Raw genomic sequence first — 19,887 nt, 5'->3', positions numbered from 1 at the left:
CTCTGGGAAGCCAAGTAGAGGAATTGTGACTCTCCTAAGGACACCTCTGCAGTCATCCTGCTGGAAGCCAGCTGGGTGATTGGAGGGACTCTGGGTCGTCTGCTGGTTTCATGGCCAAGGGAGGGTCCTAGCTCGCCCGAGGAAGAGGTTATGTAGAGGGCCCTGTGGGCAATGGCCCGCGTTATCACCAGAGGCGCCCTACAGGACTGCTGGGTGGGGGGTGGGGGTGGGGAGGGACAGGTCCTGCTGGACGGTGGGCTGAGTCCTGTGGTCACTGGCCTGGGGAAGGGCAGGACCTCAGGCCGGGAGCGGGCTGTGGAGACAAGGGGGTGAAGCAGGAAGGCCCAGGCAGCGCAGAGAAGCCTTGTTCGTCCTTTCTCTCTCGAGTCTAGACCTGGAGGAATCTCAGTGTCTCTGAGGGTCTTCCTGGATGACCCCTGGCCAGAGCCATGACCAGGCGCTCGGCAAGTGGCGCAGATCATGCCCTCAAGGCGGGTGTGCGCCGTGGGTGCAGAGTGCCAGCAAGGTGAGGGGTAGCCCAGGTGCACGGAGGGAAGCCCAGGCTGGCGGGCTCTCTGCCTTGCTAAGGGGTCGGCACCCTGCAGGAGAAAGGACACCGGGGGTGATGGTGTGGAAGTTGGTTGAAGAGGCTTTCTAACCTGCCTGAGGGTCAGCATCGTCATTTAACTTGTGGTTGCCTCTGAAGTTCAGTGCGTGGGACAAATTCCGGTCACACTGATGGTTCAGGCTTGGATGCTACCAAACGCAAGGGCTTTGGGAGCTGAGCTGGGTGGGACGGAGGGCTCCTTTAAGGATCGTGGTTCTTAACCTTTTTTGGTGGTTTACAGATCCTTCTGAGCATCCAATGAGTGACGAGGTGGACTCACTCTCCCAGAAAAAGAAAAGCACAAACACATACACGCAAAACGTTCTTGGTCCCCCTGGAGCCGTGGCTGCCAGGAGAGGATGCCTTGTGGAGGGGGTCCAAGATGGGCTGCCCTCGGTGGGCTGTGTTCTGGAGGGCCAGTGCCCCGTCTTGGGTTCTCTTTTGCTCTCCCTTAGCCTTTGGTGAAGGCTCGTTTGCATGTTCTGGCCCTCATGTCTGTGCCACGTGTCAGAGGAAGGGCCACTGGGCCATCTTGGGTCAGAGTCCTGGGAAATGGCCCACTCCCCACCCTGCCCACCTCCACCTGGCATAAGCTGTGGTATTCTGGGCTTTACTTTATTAAGAAAAGTGACAGGACTTCCCTGGCGCTCCAGTGGTTAAGACTCCACGCAGCCACTGCAGGGGGCACGGGTTCCATGCCTGGTCGCGGAACTAAAATCCTGCAAGCCATGCGGTTCGGCCAAACAAAACAAACAAACAAACAAACAGAAATTTGGCATTTCCCTGGGGACACTGACTGTAGCATCTGTTTGGGGTCCCAGAGGAAGAAAGATCGCTGTAAATGTCAGGACAAAAAATGTGAAGGAGAAAGTGCTAGAAACACCACCGGGGTCAAGAGCTCAAACCCTTCCCAAGAGGGAACCGCACAGCTGGTTCACTGGCGTGGGCCATGAGCTGGGACTGGCTGCTTGGTCAGGGTCTCATGCAACAGCAAACACTGGAGTGGGCAGCTTCCCAGATGGAAAAGCATCTTTAGTGAAATCCACGGGGACGCGGAAGCCGCACAAAGCCCTGCCCCTGAGATAAGCGGGTGAACTAAGCCAGGCCATCTTCCTCCTCATTCATCCCTGCCGGCCGCTTGGGTGCGGGATTCTGTGGAGAGCACGGGCCCGTAAAGGGGCTCTGCAGCACGCCTACCTGACCTACTGCCCTTTCCAAATTGGCTTTAATGAGGTTTTCTCTGTTCCTCATTTCTTGCAGCTGAAGCAATTTCCTTCTGGAATCCTGCCGAAGCTTCTCTTCCACCTGAAAGGATGATGAAAGCGTGGGCTTGCTGCTAATGTGATCATCATGCCCTCTGGGGAAACTCTTCTGGGGGGGCTGCTAATGGCAGTGGGGGAGTCCCTGAGGGGTAGGGACAGCTGCAGCCCAGCAGCAGGGGTCACAGGCATGCACAGGGTGGAGGCGAACTCACAGGGAGTTGCCCCCTACGGGAAAGGGCCGAGCTCTGCACCCGGGACTCAACTATGTTCTACCGCACACTCCCATCCCAGCTCGGTCCCTAACAAGCCGTACGACACTCGGAAAGTTATTTCACTGCTCCGTGACTCAGTGTCCTCATCTGTCAAATGGGGATGATGATACTAGTATCACTGCATAGAGTTATTGTGGGGATTCAATGTTTGGAATAGTGCTTAAGGGCTCTGTGAGTGTGTTAAGTACTGTTGTAACCTATGAAAGGTGGACAGGAATGTCCGCCGTACAGTCTCGTTCTAATAACTCGTGATGGGTACTTGGAAATGTTATGATTGGGTTTATTATCATAACTGTTTGTCGTTACCACTTTGAGCACACTCACTGGTGGTAACCTCTCTGGAGGCTTGCTAAAGCAATGTCTATTAAGAACTGCAGCCGGCCAAGGAAGGTATTTAAAGTGGAGAAGCTTGCCTACTTTTCCCCCCTTGCTTGGGTAACAGTCAACACACGGTAAGCTTGGGCGTGCTCCACGCTACCCTTGGCTGGCCAGTGTAGGCCTTGCAGCTGCTTAATTCTTGGATGCACCTGCTGAGCCCTGGGCCCTGGCACTAACAGGAAATGAGGCAAACTCTCATAAATAAATGGAAAGTTTTTGTGCTGAAACAAATTCACAGGCTGTTTTTTTAGGGATCTGAAGAGGGGGATCACAGGGATGTAATAAAAGACCCAGAAAAGCCCTTAAGAGCTTTCTTCTGAGTAGTGTGGTCCAGTGGAAGAGCCTCTACCCAGCTCCGTTACCTTGGAAAAGTCATCTAAGCTCTCTGGGCCTTAGTTTTCTCCCAGGTCTAAACATGCTCTGACTTCTATGTCAGCAGCCTTTTTCATGTGCTGCAAAAGCCAAGTCCAGCCTTGGACTCTGCCCTTATCTGTGTTCTGCATGAACAGCCCCCGTTCCCGTCCCCAAGCCTCAGAGTCACCTTCAGCGGCCGCCCTGCTCCCTCCCTCGCACTCGGTGGTCACACGCCTGTCCTCCAGTCCCTCTAACATGCAAGCTGGACTGTGACAACTGGCCTCCTCGCCTCGAGTTTAGATTCTTCCAGTGCAATCTTAACGGTACTCTGAGAGTTACCCAGCTGTAAGGCAGCTCTGTCCAACAGAAATTTCTCCAGCGGTACAGGTACTCTGAGCGAGGCTGTGTTGTCTAATACGGCAGCCACCAGCCACATCTGGGGATCGAGCACTCGAAATGGGGCTGGTGTGACGGAGGAACTGAACTAAAAATTTTAGTTAATTTTCATTAATTTCAGTGTAAACAGTAGCATGTGGCTGTTTGCTACGCCAGCGTCACTGAAGTCAGACGAACCTGGAGTCAGACAAAACCGACTGTGCCATTGGGCTAGTTACTTTACTAGTAACTAGTAGCCTTGACTTTCTCATCTGTAAAATGGAGAGGATGATTTCTAGATCACAGCGCTGTTGTGAAGATGAAGAGATGAAATGTTCAAGGGAACGCCTAGTACGTGAGAAATTGTAACGATCATTTTCACCCTGATTACTGTCCACAAATGTCATTGCATCAGTCACTTGTTCAGAAGCCTTAGGAGCTCCCCACTGCCTGTGTGGTACAGAGCCCAAGCACCTGAACTAAGGCAAAACACCAAGCTAGGGATTCAAGAAGCCCCTACGAACTCTGAACGAGGTAAATAAAACTGAATCCACCCCTAGATAAACCATAATAAAACTGCTGGAAATCAAGGGAAAAGACAATCTTAAAAGCATCTGGAGAAAAAGACAGATTATGCAAAGGTACAACAGTTAGGCTTACAGATGACTTCTAAATAGAAATAATAGGAGCCACAAGACAATAGTGACATATCTAAAGCTGTATCTAATGTGCTGAAAGAAAAGAATTGCCATTGTAGAATTCAATACGCAGTCAAATGTGTTTTAAGAATGGAGGTTAAATATACATCTCCAGACAGACACACAGGCACATTTGAGAATTTGTCATCAGCAGAGCCACCATGAGGGAAAACATTAAAGGGTATTCTTCAGACACAAGAAAAATGAACCCAGGTGGGTGATCAGAGATGCAGAAAAGACAAGCAACAGTAAGGGTAATGTGTGGATATAATACTGACTATAGCAAAATACTACTAATGTCTTGTGGGGTATTAACTATCAAGAGGAGTTTAGAAAATGACAGCAATGGCTTATAAATCTGGAGGGGGTAAGTGAAGTTAAGGTGTTTGAAACTCATTGCACTGTCAAGGAGAAGGGCATAATTATCAACTACTATTGCCTCTTGGTAAGTTAAGAATGCAGGGCTTCCCTGGTGGTGCAGTGGTTGAGAGAACGCCTGCCAATGCAGGGGACATGGGTTCGTGTTCCGGTCCGGGAGGATCCCACATGCCGCAGAGCGGCTGGGCTCGTGAGCCATGGCCACTGAGCCTGTGCTCCGCAACGGGAGAGGCCACAACTGTGAGAGGCCCACGTACAGCAAAAAAAAAAAAAAAAGAATGCATTTTGTAGTCTTCAGGATGACTACTAAGAGAATAGTAGAAGAGTGAAAAACTTAATTAATGTGTGATTTTGGTGAGTCAAGGATGAATGCTATTGTCTTACTATTACTAAAAGAATAGTAAAAAAGTGAAATATTTCCAAGCTAATAGAGGGCGAAAGTGGAATAAGAGAAAACCATCCACTCAGAAGGAGGCAAGAAAGGACAGAAAAAGGAATATAGCACAGATGGTACAACTGGTATTGAGCAAGAAGGTAGATTTAAACCCCAGTACACAAGTAATTACATAATATAAATGGATTAAAGTCAAAGATTGTCAAACTGGATTTTGTAAAAATGATACGCTATTTGAAGGCATATGTCTAAACCTTAAGACAAAAATTGACAGAGAACATATGAAAAAGATATGGTATGAAAACTCTAACCAACAGAAAGCCAGTGATGAAGCTAAATGACAAAGGAGATGTTAAGGGAGAAACACTACTAGAGATGAAAAGGGACATTTCATGATGATCTAAAGTTTTGCTCTACAGGAAGTATTAGGATTCTAAATTCATATGCACCTAGTAACACAGCCTCAAAATATATAAAGCAAACATCGTTCATATTAAAAGAAGAAACACACAAATGACAAACATGTTGAGATTTTTAAAAACATTCTCAATGATGGAACAAAAAGACAAAAAAAAATCAATATGAGAATTTAAGTTGGAACAACATCATTGGCAAACGTGATTTAATGGATCAATTCTTTCTTAGATAATTTCACAATTAAGATCTGAAGGCAGGCTAGGGTTGTGGTTACACACAGGAGCTTTGGAGTCAGGCAGACCTGGATTCAAGTTCTGCCACAACTACTTTATGCAAGTGAACTTGGATAACTTCCTTCACCTCTGTGAGCCTCAGTTTTCCCAACTGTAAAGTGGGGTTAATACCAGTATAGACCGCATGGGGTCATTGTGAGGATGAACAGAGATGATGCAGGTGGAGTGCTTGCCCCAGAGTGGTTCCCAGTCCAACCTGTCCCTGCCATACCTTGCTCTTTTCCTGCAGCGTCATAGAGATCAGGCTCTGCTCGGTACTGCTCCTTTTCAGCTCCACCCTGAGCTTCCTCATTTCTTTTTCCATGTCATGGATTTGCTGAAAGAGTTCCAACAACAGGGAAGTCAACTTCACAACTCATTTCATCCGGTTCATTAAGGCAGAAACCTAGTCTGGGATTCGCTTAACTCCTTCCCTTGGGGGACAATTCCACATCTTTGAGGCAAAGTAGACTTTCTTTCAACGGATGCAATGAAAGGGCTGGGTGAGGGAAAATTTGAGTTTCTTTTGAAGATCAGCATGGATCCTGGATTAAACAGTATAAGATACCTATCCACTCATTAGAATCTCTTTCCTTGGGGTATATTTTTGAGTTCAATCTAAATAAGGGCTGTTTGGAAGACACAATGGGCACAGTTTGGAAGAAAAGAACAATGACATTTTTCTTTATTCTCATTTGAGGCAGAGAAGTGTGCTCCTGACAGAGAGAAGAAAACACGTCTCCTCCCACCGTCCCAGGCACCGTCCTTCCCAACGGATGGAAAACGTATGCCTGGTGATGTGCACGAGGGTTCGGGCCGGTACAGGGGGTGAACATTTACATTGAGTGGTCATCTTTTCACTGTATTGATTTTTATGTTCACCTTCCATACAAGGCCAGTGATACATTTGCTTTTTATCTTGTTTTTATGAATTGTTGTAAAATTGAATGTATTTAAGCAAAAATACTTCAAGAAGAGTTGTGTTAATAACAGTGCTCAGGGCTGTGATAAAACTTGTGACAGTGGATCATGAAAGTCTGGGCATCACAAGTCCAGGGGTAGGGACCACGGTGAATTTCTAGCAGCATATGGTGGCCACCTCCCGTCCCTTTCCCCAGGGGAAACCTGATGAGGGGCCTTGAGCCAACTGCCCAGAAAATCTGGGGAGAGTGTGTTTTCCATGGTCTTTTCACCCATCTCTTTGAGGCTAGCAAATCAAAGCATTGGGAGACTACATTAACAGACAAACACCCAGAAAGCCCCAGAGCTTGTGCTAGCTAATGGGCCAAGGAACCCCTCCAAAACCCTCAAGGCCACAATCTAGGCTTTCAGTGGACACCTAGGGGTCAGGAGGTTCAACGCACGGTTTTGCAGAGTTTTAACTCTTTCTCTTGGGCTTCCCAGTTCTCCTTCTGGGCATCTTCCTTCTGTAACTCTTCTTTCAGCACTGAGCACTGTGGAGAAAAAGGACAGGGCCACAGGGGCTTGGCTGGGGGTCCCAAGTACCTGTGTTCACGCCCAGGAGTGTTTCCTGCTGTATAACCCAATCACACCTCTGAATTCTGAGAGGCGAGACCATTTGTGTGATGGGAGCACGGGATCCTGCAGTCATTCCCAGTTCATCCCTCTCATGAGTTCTGAGGAATAGAGCGTCTAAATTCCTCTTCAAAAGCCAGCAAGCTTCACTGCAGGGGAAATCCAGCTTTGTAGAGTCTGGGTACTTAGGGTGCAGGAATTGGGATGTTTTCACGCTGTGACCGGTGAGGGTGGAGGGGGCTGGACCAGTGAGCTCAGGTCCATCTTAGGGCTTTTGTGCAGGTTGCATCTCAAAGACACAACTGCCCCGACTGGTGTGGAGGGGAAAACGGAGCTGTCTTGCCCGAGGGCGGCTTCGCAACAGGCATTAAGGGCATAAGGATGGATGTGCCTTCTTTTGACCAAGCAATTCCCACTTTAGGAATGTACCTTAAGGACAATGACTGGAGAAATAAGTAAATATGTAGTTTCAAGGATGCTCTTCACAGAATTGTCAGTAACAGTGGAAGAAAAAAAAAAAAGAGGAAACAACCCAAGTGTTGTTTAGCACAGCAGACCACTTTATAACACTGGGTACATCCAGGAGAAAGTATGTAGCTTTTAAGACGAATGATAAGAGTGTTGATTTATTAGAATGGGAAAATAATAAGTATTTAAAATTTTTTAAAATGTGCATAGTATAAATTCACTATAAAATGATTGATTGATTGATTTCTAGGCAATATATAGAAACAAGACTGGAAGAACATACATGAAAATATTAACACTGATTTCTCAAGGTAGCATTTCCTCTCCTCTCTTTTTATTTTTTCTTCTCAATGTCATCTACTTATTTTTCTAAAATTAACACACATGATGTATGTCATTTAAAAAAAGGCATCTCAAATGTTCACAAGAGCAGTACCCTTGGTGGTGACGAGCCCTTCTGCTGTTGACCAGCACAGTCTAGAGGAGAAGGGACCTCATTCCGAGGTCAACGAGGAAGGGGAAACGGGGACATAAATCATCCAAATGCACTTCAGGAGGTAGAAGAGCCAAGCAGGTGCTGTCTTTGCAGATTCCTTCTACATAGCACCAGCTCTGCATCCCCTTCACGTCCCCAGCACACACACACAGACACACACGCACACACACACACACACACACAAACATAAAACAGCTATAGCACATGCCTGCGAAGACAGTCTGCTTGGGAGAAACGAATGCAGAGGGCTTGGCCAGGCAGCCAACCTCGGGCAGAGGCAGAAGAGCACAACGAAAACCAGCCTCCCACTTCTCGGAAAACGATTTTGTCATCCCCATTTCACAGATGGGGAAATGGAGGCCAAATAAGTTACAATAAAAGAAAGCTCTGGTCTGTCTGATCCCAAAGCTCATGCAGTGCCTTTCACCAGCTCCAAACTGGGTATGGTACTACGTACCAGGTATTACTTACTGTGCCTTTTCCTTGGAACCTCAAGATCTGTTCTCACCCCACCCCCATGCAGACCTAGCTATCGGGTAGCCTCTGGGAATCTCTGAGTTGCCACCTGAGATGAAAGCTTTGAGGTTTTACCTTGACTCACAGAAACAGGCACATCATGCAAATACTGAGAAATCTTATCCTATAGAGTCAGGATTCTAAAGTTAGCATTGAAGGCAAGATTTGCAAATAGTCAAAGTTACATGTAAAAAGCTCTTTGCTTGCCTACCACGTTCATCTTCCATAGAGGCATTCTACACACTAAAGTCTAAGGAAGAAATGAGAGTCTGCGTGTTTGCATCTGGATCTTCAGATATTCTGCTTTGAAGACAATTATGAGAACCAGTGGTGCTGGGACCATGATGCAGCCGTGTGGTCATCCTTGCTCACAGAGAGATCGTATTCTGCTTAATATTAAACTTTGCAATGGCAGTATATGCTCATAGGTGTGTTTGTTGCTGGGATTAAACAAACTCATTTATAATAGGGGTTAGAAAATGTTTGCTGGATTTGAAAATATATATTGCTTATTCTGAGCCACATACATGCTGTCCTTTGAAAGGCTTCAGAGAAGTTGGCCACCTGCCCAGCAGCTACCCTCCCTGTGTCCTTGGGCACTGGCCTCATCTCACCACCGTGTGTCATGTGACTCCACTGTGTCTGCTTTTCGCAGCTACAATTTGCTGATGACCCGACACTCACTCTGGAGCTGAGGGCTTCGAGCTGGTGATCCTTTTCTTTGTTCTCACTTTTCAGTTGATTCACCTCCTCTTTTCATTGTTGAACATGACCATCCTTTACTAACACGTCTCTTTGCAAAGATGACACCATCTCTGTAAAAGAACCAAACCAAACCAAAACAAAAGACTCATGGAGGTCAAAGAGGCAAGAAGGATTATTGGCAACACCATGGCTGTCAGCCAATGTTCGGACAAGACCTTCCAAGCCTGGCCCACCACCGGTGCCCGCTTAGAACTGGGGAGGCTTTTTCCAAGGGTCCCAGAGCAGGAATTGGAATGAGAGCAAAGTCCACGGAACAGGGTTTGAGGCTTCAGTGAGAATGAGGGGCAGTCAGCACCAGCGAGAGGAGAAGCCTTTGGGGGCCCCTTGTGGGCACAGGCCAGGCAAACCTGGGAGGAGAGGCCACACCATGGGCCTGGGAAACAGAGGCCCAGCACAGGGAAGGTCCAGGAATTCTTCTCCAGAGGCCAGGAGACGGGTGTGTGGCAGAGGGCACTGCTGGACGCTATTGATGGGGTGGCTGTTTTCACAGTCCTCTGAGTTTGGACCCCTCTCTACCACTTATTAGCTTGGTGGTCTTGGACAAGCTATTTCACCTCCCACTGTCTGTCCCACACAGAGTTATTGTAAGGGTCAAATGAGACGGTATGTCCCAAGAACACAAAGTGGCTAAATTATGTTTGTTCCATGGCGCCTATGATTTTTCTCGGCAGCCAGCTTCCAAAATGGCCCCAATGATCCCTGCCGCCTAGAATTCATGCCCTGTGTAGCCCCTCCCACCCTGAATAGGGCTGCCATGGGTAACCAATATGATACTGTGGAAATGACGGACTGTTTCCTCTCAGGCTGAGTCATAAAAGACACTGTGGCCAACTCTTTGCTCGCTCTTGAATCACTCACTCTGGGGGAAGCCAACTGCTGTGTCGTGAGGACACTCAAGCAGCCCTAGAGAGAAGCATGTGTGCTGAGGGACTAAGGCCTCCAGGCAATAGCCACATGAGCAGCCATTCTGAAGGGGGATCCTCCGGCTCCCCCCGAGGCTTTAGATGACATGACTTAGGCCCCTGCCGACATCTTGACTGCAACTCATGAGAACTAAGTCACCGCCCGCTCAAATTCCTGAACTACAGAAACTGGGGCAGATAATAAATATTGGTTGGGGTTTTATCCATTACATTTTGGGGTAACTTGTTATGCAGCAGTAGATAACTACTCCATTACTGTAGCATCATTTTTTTAACATCTTTATTGGAGTATAATTGCTTTACAATGGTGTGTTCGTTTCTGCTTTATAACCAAGTGAATCAGTTATGCATATACATATCTCCCCATATCTCTTCCCTCTTGCATTGTAGTATCATTTTGAATAAAAGTGGGAAGAAGGGTGCATAAATGCATTGGTATTGGATTATCTCCTACGGTTCTTTTCTTGAAAGAACATCAGGCCCAGTTTTAGTGGTAGGTATCAATCAAGAATGTCTATGAAATAAAGCACAAAATGCTCCAGAATTTCATTTTCAAAATGAGCTTTGCCTCCAGGACACAGTTCAGTTACTTGGAAATCCCTCTGGGGCTTGCCACACTTTGAGTGGGTCCAGCCCATCTCAAGCGTTATCCCAACCCAGGTCTGTCCGACTCCCTGATTGGAGAAGGAGGGATCTGAGACAGGCTCGATGCTTGGATGAGGTTTCACTGACCGACATACGGGAGGAAGGTGAGGACCAGCGAGTTCATCCTTCCATTCCTGGTGCCCAGAACAGCACCTAGCCTGGGGGAGGTGCTCAGAAAATATCTGAGGACATCCCAAGTGAGGGAGGAGCATAAGCAGAGACCTGGGGGTAGCAGGGGGTGGGGCTGGGTGTGATTAAGTTGCAGAGTGAGGCAGAAGAAAAGCACAGATTCATACAGAGATGGGGATTCACATGCGACTCAATGCTATGCCTGGCTTCTACAGCTGTGGGCATGTTTCCTGCTACGCGCTGGCTGCTTTCAGAGTGATGTGCCCCTCCGAGGCTCACTGCCTCCTCCCTGTCACCTGCTTCTTTCCCTCCCCTCGTCTGTGAGTGGTCCCATCCTCTTCTGGTCTCTAGGCATGTCAGTTCCTGCTTAGAAACCTCCACTGGATTCCCAACACCCTTGGAATAAAAACGCAGACCCCCCGACCCTGCCCAGCCCCACAATCCCCTGTTCACTCCACGCAGACTCGCTTGCCCTTGGATTGTCCTTGCCCACCTGAAACAGGTCCTCTCTAAAAGAAGGACATAGCCGTGGCGGATACAACATGAACTGGTTAGAATCGGCTAGGTCCAAGGGGGCATAAGATTCGACTTCCAGGGGAACTGGAGCTTCATTACAGGCTCATTGTAATACATGAGCGAAATGACACACCCACCAGCACCAGGACAGTTCCAAGGCTGACCATAAAGGTCAAAGAGTGGGTGGTGGGGCTTCCCTGGTGGCACGGTGGTTGAGAGTCCGCCTGCCGATGCAGGGGACACGGGTTCGTGCCCCGGTCCGGGAAGATCCCACATGCCGTGGAGCGGCTGGGCCCGTGAGCCATGGCCGATGAGCCTGCGTGTCCAGAGCCTGTGCTCCGCAACGGGAGAGGCCACAACAGTGAGAGGCCGGCGTACAGAAAAAAAATAAATAAATAAAAAATAAAAAGTGGGTGTTGGCCCAATTCCTGGAAATCCCCGCCCCTTCCCCAAAATATTAGAGTTGTCCCAATCCTCCCACTCATTAGCCTATAAAATTACCCAGCCCATAAAACTAACTGCCCCATATTTGGGGGCCTCTAGCCTTCTGAAATGGCCCACACTCTGTCTGTGGAGTGTGTTTCTCTCTAAGGAAATCCACTTCTTACTTTGTCTCTCCCTGAATTCTTTCTGCGATGAGACATAAAGAACCTGAGCTTTATTAAGTCCCGAGACCACATGTGTGATCTCGATTAAAAGATAGTGGGGTCTGACTGGGTTCGAGTCCCAGCCCACGGGTTCAAGTCCCACCTGAGTTCCATGGTTGCACACCCACTAAGCTGGTCCCCCTTGGCCTCCCCCCTTGAAGCGCTGGCCACCACGACACACAGTTTATTTTCTCCACAGCACCACTGCTCTCTGAAGTGGGCTTGTTTATTCATCCGTTTACTTTTATTGTCTGTCACCCCCTCCCGAATCTGTGAGTACAGGAATCTGACTGTCTTGCTTGGCTCTCCCTCCCCGGAGCCTGGAACGGGGCCTGACACCTAGTAGGAGCTCAAGAAACATGTGGAAGCAATGAAGGAATCCAGGGAATCAAAGCTCAGTCACAGCTGTGCGTTGGCTGCCCCTCTCCCAACCCAAGCCCTTTATCAGGGAACCACCTCTGATCAAATTAGAAAATGGTTTCCCTTGGGCCCAAGTGCACTCGGCTGAAATGGGTGAGACAATGGGTGCCTTAAAGGAGTGACCCCATTTTGTCCACGCTCTAGTTTGCACTCAGGCTGCTTTGTGGAACCACCCAAGCCACAAGGCGACCTGTGTTCTCCCTGGTGGGGCCAGTGCTCAGGAGACCTTGTAGCCAAGAGATACCATTCTCTCAAATATTTACCTGGCCCTGCCCTCGGAACTGGGCGGCAAGAAACCTCCACTGAGGGAGAACTCTAATGCACCGACACGGGTGATCCCTGAGGCTGCACCCAGGTCAAGGGCACAGGTGTGCTGGTTGACTGGTGATGTCTGCAGGGGGAGGGCAGAAGCTCTGGGGCCTGAAGGCAGAAGCGCCTCACCTGACGTGATGGCGGCGTCCCTCCTTAAGTTCTCGGCCTCGTGCTTCAGGGAGGTGATTTCTAAGTTTCTCTCAGACAGGGTCTGGCACAGCACCTGGTTGTAGCCTTGCTGTAGGGCACTGATCTGTGGAAGGAGGCAACACACAGTCAGAGGGGGCCAGCCAGGCCTGCAGGACACGCCGGTACTTCTCCAACGTTGGGCAAAGAGTCGGGTTGATCTTGGATCGGGGTGTTGGGGAAACCAAGGTTTTCAGTTGTCACTTGTGGAAGGGGCAGGAGGGGGCCTGTTCCTTCAGTGACCACCATGTCATTGGTCCTCGAGACACGGACCTTATCTTTGTGGCCACCCAGGGGCTCGGGTGCTGCTGTCTTCCTATGACCTGTGGGTTTTCAGCCATAAATAGACCAGCTGTTGGTTCCAGATCATCCAGCACTGACTGGATGCACAGCAAAGTTCAAGAGCCAGGAGCAGGTTATGAAATGAATTCCCTCTAATGAGAATAGAGGGTAGTTTTTACCTCACAGAACACTCCAGAGTTTACAAAGCCCGTTCACACATGCTACACTGATACTCGTCACAGCGTTGCTGAAGGCTGACGTTCCCATTAATGTGCCCATTTTGCAAGGGAGCCAGGTTGAGACTCAGAGAGGCGAGGCCCCCTGCTCGGGATCATGTGGCTGGTCAGACGTTGAGTCTGATTCAAACCCAGTCTTTAGTTGCCTGGTTCCTCCTTCCCAGGTGGCTCTAGGAATGAACGTGAGAAGTTGGAGGCTGTAAAGCATGGCATGGACTCGGGAGCCGGACTGTGGCCTTCAAGTCCTGCCTCTGCCAGTTAATGGGCTTTGTGAACACAAGGAGGACACCATATTCTGTTTCCTTTTGTTCAGTCTGTACACAGGGTGATGGTAGTCCCAACCTGATAGGATTGTTAGAAGTATTTTAATAAGTTAACACGTGTACAAGTGCTCAGATCATGCCTGGCACATGACACAGGGGGATGAGCTGTGACGGTCCTCTCCTCTGACTACCCACGGGGTGTTTTTTTTGTTTTGTTTCGGGGGTTTTTTGTGTTTTTTTTTTTTGTGGTACGCGGGCCTCTCACAGTTGTGGCCTCTCCCATTGCGGAGCACAGGCTCCGGACCCGCAGGCTCAGCGGCCATGGCTCACGGGCAGAGCCGCTCCGTGGCATGTGGGATCTTCCTGGACCGGGGCACGAACCTGTGTCCCCTGCATCGGCAGGCGGACTCTCAACCACTGCGCCACCAGGGAAGCCCCTATCCATTCATCTCTTGATGACACTTAGGTTGCTTCCATATCTGGGTAATTGTAAATAATGACGCTCTGAACATTGGGGTGCATGTATCTTTTCAAATACATGTTTTTGAAAACACGTGTTTTTGTTTTTTTCGGATTTATACCCAGGAGTTGAGTTTCGAGGTCATATGGTAGTTCTATTTTTAGTTTTCTGAGAACCCTCCATACTGTTTTCCACAGTGGCTGTGCCAGTTTACATTCCTACCAACACTGTACCAGGGTTCCATTTTCTCTAAAAATTGTAAATTTTCTTCCTAGGGGTAATTGAGATGGTGCTTCAATAATAACATAAGATCAGGTGAAGTCTAAAGAAATTTTAGAAAACCTGGATAAAGTAAGAAAACATCTGTTCGCTGGCATCTGAATGTTAGAGAGACACCAAGACATGTGGGCCAAGTTCTGGAGAGAAGGGAAACACAGACGCAAGCTTGACATTTGGTGCAGCTTTTCTCCTTGGGGCATTTGCGGATTCAAATCTTACAGCCTAGGAGCTGAAAAGCCAAGGAGTTCAAAAGACTCTAACCACAGAAGCTGCTGGCATCCCTTGACTTGTAGGTGCAGCACTCTAGTCCTGCCTCTGTGGTCACTGCCTCTGCCTCTTCTTTGGATATAATCTCCTCCTGTCTCTCACTTATAAGTACACTTACAGATGGCACTTAGGGCGAGGATAGTCTCAGCTCAAAATCCTTATATCCGCAAAACTTTACCTTGTAAGGTAACATTCTCAGGTCCCAGGGATTAGAGCCTGAGATCTTTGGGGCCACCAGTCAGCCCACTGTAAGCCCTAAACGTCTTCTCTCCTGAGGAGGGTCTAGGCTGGGCAGAAACCCCGACAGACATCTACCAGAGGCCAGATTGAGAGCCCTTTTAGAAGGTCAATTCTCAGCTCATTTGGAACCTTGCTATTGCCCTTTTTTTTTTTCTTTTCTTTTCGGTACGTGGGTCTCTCACTGTTGCGGCCTCTACCGCTGCGGAGCACAGGCTCTGGACGCACAGGCTCAGCAGCCATGGCTCACGGGCCCAGCCGCTCGGTGGCATGTGGGATCCTCCCGGACCGGAGCACGAACCCGTGTCCCCTGCACTGGCAGGCGGACTCTCAACCACTGCGCCACCAAGGAAGCCCTGCCCTTTCTTTTTTCCTCCTGTTTGTCCTCAACAGGGGGAAGCATTAAGAGTAAATGAGGGGCTTCCCTGGTGGAGCAGTGGATCAGAATCCGCCTGCCAATGCAGGGGACACAGGCTCGAGCCCTGGTCCAAGAAGATCCCACATGCCGTGGAGCAACTAAGCCCGTGCGCCACAACTACTGAGCCTGCGTTCTTGAGCCTGCGAGCCACAACTACTGAAGCCTCCATGCCTAGAGCCTGTGCTCCGCAACAAGAGAAGGCCATGGAATGAGAAGCCCGTGCAACGCAACAAAGAGTAGCCCCTGCTCACAACAACTAGAGAAAGAGCGGGCGCAGCAACGAAGACCCAATGCAGCCATAAATTTAAAAAAAAATAAATAATAATAATAAAATAAATGCATTAGCAGATTTTGTGTTTCCTCTCATCGTTAGTGTATTGCTTTCATTCCTAAGACCCTAAAAAATTGGAAACCACTCCACTTACCAGGAACACACTTTGCAACACGGATCCAGGGGAAGCTGTTTTCTTCCGTAGACACTTCATGACCCCGGTTTCCACAACTGCAGGCACTGCTGGCTCTGCCAAGTTGCTGGAGAAGGGCACCTTATCTGCAAAGTCACGAATCCAAATGGGCCCCCATTGGCAAGGGTGGAAGGAAGTTGTTTGGTTTAGCTTCTTGGGGGATCAGAAGATTGGGAGTTCTGGGGGGGGTGGACTGCAGGTACCTTGCTGTCCCTTGGTACAACGTCAGGGGAAAGAAAGGTCGCTGGTAGCTTCTCAGAGCTACCAGTTGGGGCTGTGCAGAGCGTCTTAGTAAATGCCATTTTGGTTGCAAATAACAGAAACTCAAACTGGCTGAAGCAAAAAAGGGGACATCTAAGGGGAAGAAAAGATGGCTCCTGCCTGTTCAGACTCCTCAGCTTTGCTTGCCCTTTGATTCTCTAACCTTCCGCATTTCCTTTCAGTAAACTCCTTTTCTCTTTAAGTTAGCCACAGGAGATTTCTGTTGGTTGCAACCAGAGAATCTTGAGTGATACAAAAAGTCCTAGTGGAACCCAAGGGCAGGCATTGGAATGGGCCTTTCCAAGGAAAGAAACCAGGAACCAGAAAGTCATCAGGAATCAGGGCAACTTTCTGCATCAGTTGGAATGCCTTCAGCTTTTTTTTTTTTTCCTTCATGGAGCTCATAATCCATTCATTTTTTCAATAAGCAATTATTGAGTATCTATCCTGTGCCAGGCACCCTGCTAGGTCTTAGAGTTCCATACAGGTATAAAATATGCCAAGACCCCTGCCCTCAAGTAGCTCACATTCTAGTGAAGATAAGACATGTGAGCACATAGAGTATATTCACAACACAGAATACGAAGAGCTATGCCATGGACACATATACACCAGCAAACATAAAATAGATAGCTAGTGGGAAGCAGCCGCACAGCACAGGGAGATCAGCTCGGCGCCCCGCGACCACCTAGAGGGGTGGGACAGGGAGGGCGGGAGGGAGGGAGACGCAAGAGGGAAGAGACATGGGAACACATGCACATGCATAACTGATTCACCCTGCCACAAAGCAGAAACCGACACACCATTGTAAAGCAACTACACTCCAACAAAGATGCAAAAAAAAAAAAAAAAAAACAAGAACTATGCCAGAGGGATGAAGCATGACTGTCTTCATAGACCTAGAAAGCCCAGATGCAATTATCCTGGTAGAGAGGGCCTGGGCAGAGAATCGCAGGTAGGTGAACGTGTGTGCACAGAGAACATGGTATGTATGAGAAGCTGCAAGTTTGCAACATCCGTGGAGCAAAAGAGTTCTTGCAAAAGTAGTGGGAGACGTGGCTGAAGAAATTGGTTGAGGATGAAGCATAAAAAATCCACTGAAGTGTGATCTTGTTTTCCTGAGGAGGCATGGGGGAGCCATGGAAGATTTTTAACCTGTTTGAGGACATGGTCAATTCTCTGGGTTTCAGAAAAGTCCCTCTGGAGTCTGGGATGTGGTGAAAGTTGGGCTGGACCTTTCACCAGCGGGCATGCTCAGTGGCTCAGGAAAGGTTTTCGCTCTGCCTTGGGAAATTCTTCACGCCACTCTGGCAGTGGAGCTCGCCCCGCCCACGGCTTCTCCTCACTGGATTGGTTGAACTCAGGGAGGCTACCAGGAGGCCCAGTTGACCTCCCAACTCCACACCCCCGCCCCCGCCCGTTAACGCTCTGGGCGCGCGCTGCCTTCAGCTTTAAATAACAGAAACCTGGATGTGGGTAGATGGTAAAAATTTGGAGCCCCTCCCAAATGAACTTTAGCCATGTGGCTTGCTTTGTCTGATGAGATGTTGGCAAACACATGGCAGGTGGAGACTTGAAAAGTGTGCTTTGGGGCTTTCTCTCTCCTGTTGCTCTTGGAAACCTGTACCCACCACACGTGGCCTGGTCTGGCCTGCTGGGTGATGAGGGACCACACCAGGCAGAATCAGACGTCCCAGCTGAGGCCTTTCTAGACCAGGGTTTCTCATTCTCGGTACTATTGACATATTGGATCAAATAAGTCTTGGTTGTGGGCAGCTGTTCTGTGCACTGCAGGATGTTTAGCAGCATCCCTGGCCTCTACCCCTAGAGGATAGGATCACCCCCACCCCAGTTTAACAACCAAAGTGTGTCCAGACATTGCCAAATGCCCCCTGGGTGGCAAAATCGCCCCCAGTTGAGAACCACTGTCCTAACCCAGCTTGCCTGGCAATGACCAGGCAGGCATGTACACGAAGCCACCCTAAACTAGCCCCAGCCAAACCAACCAGACCAGTACAAGTGGCCAGCTTGACGCCTGGAATCATGAGAACTAATAGTTGCCATTTTAAGTCACTAACTTTTGAGTCGTTGGCTCCACAGCACAAACAGGTACATCTGACTACAGTGGCTGAAACTGATAGGATTGATTTATTTATACAACAGGATGTACAGAGGTAGGCAGTTGAGGTACAGTGCAGAGCACAGTGATGCCACTAGGCTCCCACCCAGGCTTTTCATGTCTTTCCACTCCATTGTCCTTTGAGGTTGGCTTTGGTCTCTTGCTTGTTACCTGGTGATCCCCAACATGGCTGTTGAGCTCCAAGACCGAGCTCCAGGAGAGGAAAAGGAGACAATGCAAAGGGACAAAGAGAAAAACTTTCTCCTAGCAAAGCCTTGCCTTTAATTCCAGAAGGGAAGCCCTGCCCAGGGCCTTCACCTGCATGTCACTGGCCAGAACTGAACAACACAGCCAGGTCTAGCTGCAAGGGAGGCTGGGAAATGCGGGCATTTCGCGTGCTGCTTATACAGTAGAGGGAGGCAATGACTAAGGGGCTTGTAGTGTCTGCTGCACTGTCTCTCTGGGGGTCGTCTTGGTTTCTTCTACTTTTTTTTTTTTTGCCACACAGTGTGGCTTATGCGATCCTAGCTAACTGACCAGGGATTGAGTCCGGGCCCTTGGCAGTGAAAGGGCAGGGTGGACTGCCAGGGAATTCCCTGGGTCTTGGTTTCTTGTCTCTACCTGTTGCTTATCTATCCTGGCCATCTCTTTCTAAGACTGGCTTTGTTTCTCCAAACACAGTGGGAGAAATGGCCACCCCAGCTGGGAACTGCATCAAGACTTTCAGCTCCGGACCCTTAATGACCTGTGTGGTAACTCCGTGTCCCACTTCCAAATATCAAGGGCACAGGTGCTGATTGGCCCAGCTTGGGTTAGAAGAGAAACCTGATTGGTCTGGCTTGGGTAGACTATCTACTGATCAGCCAGTCAGGTGTGGCCAAGAGAGCAGCAGTAGGTAGGGTAAACCTGGTTGGGGAATGTGCATTCTCAGAGAAAGGGGTGTGTGGCTGAGGAGACACCTAAAGAACCATCTAGTTCAAGGAGTGAAGAAAGGACATTGCCATTGTGGGTTGCAATGTTGATACGGTAAAGATTAACACGTCCTTTGAAAGACCTCAAATACAGTGGAGTCACATAGGCATTACATTTAACTTACGCAAATTCAAATATTTGTATTCAACCAAGGTAGTTTTTTTCCCACACAACTTGGCTTCCAAACATGAGCCAGCTACTTAACTACTGCCTGACCAAGTGATCTTTTCTGGTGCTGGAGATTGCTGTTTTGGATTTTGGGGATATGGTACAGTATAAGTAATATGTTCTTTATGGAAAACTGCTGGGATTTTCAAGATTATTTTTAAGGTCAGGTGATGCTCACCCTTCTCACTGTGTAAGAAGCACCTTTAGAGGAAGATCATGCAAATCATTTTTCCCATTTCCTTCTAGTTTTAATCAGTATAAAGAATGCATTTGGTTTTAAAATATCAAAATACTTTTATTGTGGCTTTTTAAAAATAAAAATAAATGCTATTCATGGCTTCTGGCTCTTCCTCCTGGATTTTTTTTTTTTTTTGGTGGTCTCTGGCCATACAAGAAAGGCAGGGAGAGAACAGATGGCTGGAGAGAAGGCAAAAATGAGGGTCTCTTCAAACACCACGGGAAAGGGGTGTGTCCACCTGGGCAGTGTGTGTTCTT

The 19,887-nt window shown here is 48.6% G+C and overlaps 1 protein-coding gene across 1 annotated transcript in view; it reads right to left on the bottom strand.

Moving 5' to 3' along the window:
* The window catches only part of LOC308609790 (forkhead-associated domain-containing protein 1-like), a gene marked incomplete at its 3' end in the record, with an annotated part of 332,609 nt that overhangs the window by 224,245 nt on the left and 88,477 nt on the right, over positions 1 to 19,887 (bottom strand). Inside the window, 6 exon segments of the mRNA XM_081259092.1 lie at positions 1,805 to 1,912; positions 5,640 to 5,744; positions 6,772 to 6,861; positions 9,108 to 9,179; positions 9,183 to 9,238; positions 12,910 to 13,033. Of these exon segments, the coding sequence (XP_081115218.1) occupies positions 1,805 to 1,912; positions 5,640 to 5,744; positions 6,772 to 6,861; positions 9,108 to 9,179; positions 9,183 to 9,238; positions 12,910 to 13,033 (555 nt within the window).

Source organism: Mesoplodon bidens (genome assembly GCF_964165515.1).
Source record: "Mesoplodon bidens genome assembly, contig: HAP1_SCAFFOLD_103, whole genome shotgun sequence".
Taxonomy (NCBI): Eukaryota; Metazoa; Chordata; class Mammalia; order Artiodactyla; family Ziphiidae; genus Mesoplodon; species Mesoplodon bidens.
This window is presented reverse-complemented; position numbering and strand designations above follow the sequence as displayed.